The sequence below is a fragment of the Lutjanus erythropterus genome, chromosome 19 (assembly GCF_056507025.1).
Source record: "Lutjanus erythropterus isolate fLutEry1 chromosome 19, fLutEry1.hap2, whole genome shotgun sequence".
Classification (NCBI taxonomy): domain Eukaryota; kingdom Metazoa; phylum Chordata; class Actinopteri; order Lutjaniformes; family Lutjanidae; genus Lutjanus; species Lutjanus erythropterus.
In genome coordinates, this window is record NC_139335.1 from 30,983,698 (window position 1) to 30,986,590 (window position 2,893).

General features: G+C 35.4%; 1 protein-coding gene across 1 annotated transcript; it reads left to right on the plus strand.

Moving 5' to 3' along the window:
* Positions 1 to 601: 601 nt before the first annotated feature.
* LOC146310109 (DELTA-sagatoxin-Srs1a-like) lies at positions 602 to 2,252 on the plus strand. Its single transcript, XM_084744247.1, has one exon. It carries the CDS (start codon positions 602 to 604, stop codon positions 1,064 to 1,066), a length of 465 nt encoding a protein of 154 aa, XP_084600373.1. The 3' UTR covers positions 1,067 to 2,252.
* The last annotated feature ends 641 nt before the right edge of the window (positions 2,253 to 2,893 follow it).

Here is a 2,893-nt window from a genome sequence, read left to right on the forward strand (position 1 = left end):
TTTTTTTACTTTCATTTTTACTAGGGGCTCTGGTTTGGAAGGAGGGTCCTTCACAGACAGGTCCAGCCCCCAGCTGATCTCTTCTGTCCTCCATCACATTTATAAGCAGATTAAAAGCCTGACAGCCAGAGCCTGCAGCCGTCCTTCAGAAGTGTTCACAAGTGTCCATCCCAGGTAAGACTAGTTGGATAAATTAATTACTGATAAATGTTTCTGTGGAACATGAGCAATTGTTGTATCTGTGTACAGTATAGGTCAAAAAACAACAAAAATATGAAGGTTTTTTGTGTGTTTGAACAGGTTGTCTTGTTGCAGAGGCATTATGTCGAAATCTGCTGCTGTCGAAGCAGCGATCACAGTTGGTGTTCAGGTTGCTGGACTCCTTCCAACACATCGCCAGTGCCACATTGAGATTACAAATAAATCCTCTAACTACACCCTCACCAACCCCAGGTAACTGCATTTCTCCTCTATTTTAGAAACAGTTTTCCATAAATACACGCAACCTATTCATATTTGTCTACTGTTTCTAGTGTATACATCGACAAGGGTTTCTGTGCCAAATCTCTGCCTCTGACCATTGACCCGTCTGCAACTGGGGATGTGCTGTTCACCACAGGTTATTAATCTTCTTTTTTCTGTTTCTAGTGTGTACGCTGAAAGTGGTTCCTGTGCCAGTTTTTTTCCGTTGACCATTGACCCGTCTGCAACTGGGGATGCGCTGTTCACCAAGACTCCCAACACTGCTCGAGGAGCTGTTGGCGTCTTCACTTACGATCTCCTCAACACATCTACAAATGAGGCCACTGAGAAAATCGCCGTCATGTTCTCTGTGCCCTATGATTTCAACATGTACTCCAACTGGTACGCAATAGGAATCTTTGACAAGAGCAAAGAGTGTAATTATGATCTTTATCATCACATGTACAACGACACAGACAGCTCATTTGTCAGAAGAAAAGCATGTGGTTCTTGTCTGAGTTACAAGAATGATCGAGTTAAGCTCCTGGCATCAATGACGAACTCTTACCAACCTGTCATGAAGGTGGAAATGAGCGACAACTGAAATAAGAGAACTGAGAAGTGATAAAATGTAGATTCTCCTGCAGGTACTTAATGGCAAACTTGTGCATTTCTGACAATTCTCAGCTTTGTTTAATAGAAAAAAACTAAACAAAACTAAACATTGTAGTAGGTTCTGTGCTGATGGATAATCACTCATTCTTGAGAACTGGGACAAAACATATCCTACCAAAAAAATTATTTAATTATTTTCAACTTGTGAAATATTTCACTCTAATTTGTTTTAATTACACTTTTCCCAGACAAGAATTCATGATTTCAAACAATTTAAAAATGCATTAAAAGCCTTCAAATCTAAAACTAACAAAACCTACTAATAACATAGGTATAAATGTTGTGTCCCAGATTTCAATCAACTCAGATTTTTAACAAAAACCTGATTTAATCAAGCAGAAAATGGTTAGCTATACTCTAAGGACCCCTTTTCCACTTCCTGGTTTAAAAAAGGTGGGAATACTGCTCAAACAGTGGTAAACCTTCTATTTTTAAACAAAATCATTAAATAATATTGTTATCAGATGTGTATCAGCCATAACATGTCAACTCTGTAGCCCTTCTAAATCAAAGCTAAATAAGAATTATGGTTTAAATGTGGTTTGAATGTGTAAATGTGTATTTTGAGTAGTATCAAAAGGACTAAAACATAAAATGGGCACTCACTAACACTGCTATGAAATGAAAAACTGTAACATTTTGTCGACTCTGTAAAATTTTCCATCTGACAAAGTTGAATTCTACATTTTACAAAAAATACGGCTACTCACTTCCACCATGTGGTGAAATAAAAAAAAAATATATATATAATTATATTTTGTCAACCCTGCAAAATTTCTCTATATTTAATTTGACAAAAATATTAGGAGGTTACAAAGATTAATCAACGTTTTGAACTTTTAAAACATAACAAAATCAAAACCCACTAAATTACAGTTTTGTCCCAATTCTCAACTATGAGTGACATTTTTACAAGGTGTGATTTCAATAAATTTTGGTCTCGAGCATAAAAATCCAAGAATGGATTAAAATGTCTGTTTGGCTTTTTAATATTTCTTTGCTGCTGTGTGATAGAAACTGATATGCTGTAGAGTACAAGATGGTAAAAATATGACTCATGATGATGCTTACATTGAATGTGTCAAAAAATTGAATAAATCAATCCTCTTGTCAAAGTCTTGTCATTCTCAGTTTGTAATATTTCTGGGATGAGTCATTTATATTATAGGGTCATACATAACAGGATGTCAACCTGTCCACAGATCTGTTCAGTTTCTGTTTGAGTATGTAGAAAAATATACAGCTTTTATATTTTGTTACACAGATTTCACACATGGTGGCTGCTAAAGGTTGTTTAAAATAGTATATCATCAACATAACATGAGATTTCATGTGTTATATATTGTATCTGTCCTTCATATTTCTTGAATAAGTGGTTCTGAAATAATTTCAACAAATTCAAGGGGCAGGAGGTGTCTGTGCCTTATATCACACTCGATAGAAAAGGGGATTATATGAAACCATTAACATTTTTGGTTGTTTAATGGTCAATGTACTGCCAAAAGTAAATGTTTTCAAATACAGCAAAGATTCAGCACCACTCCACATGATCAAACATCTTCTCTGCATTAAGAGAAACAATTATCAAGAGAAACAATTTTATCTCAATTCTGGATCATCCTAAACATTACAGGAAAATGTCTGTGACCTGTGTGTGTTTCTAGCATTCTTGTATTGTTACACTGAATGAAATTAATACAAAGGCTGAATATATGATATTAACCATTTTAAAATGTGTCCAGAGGCCTGATTAACC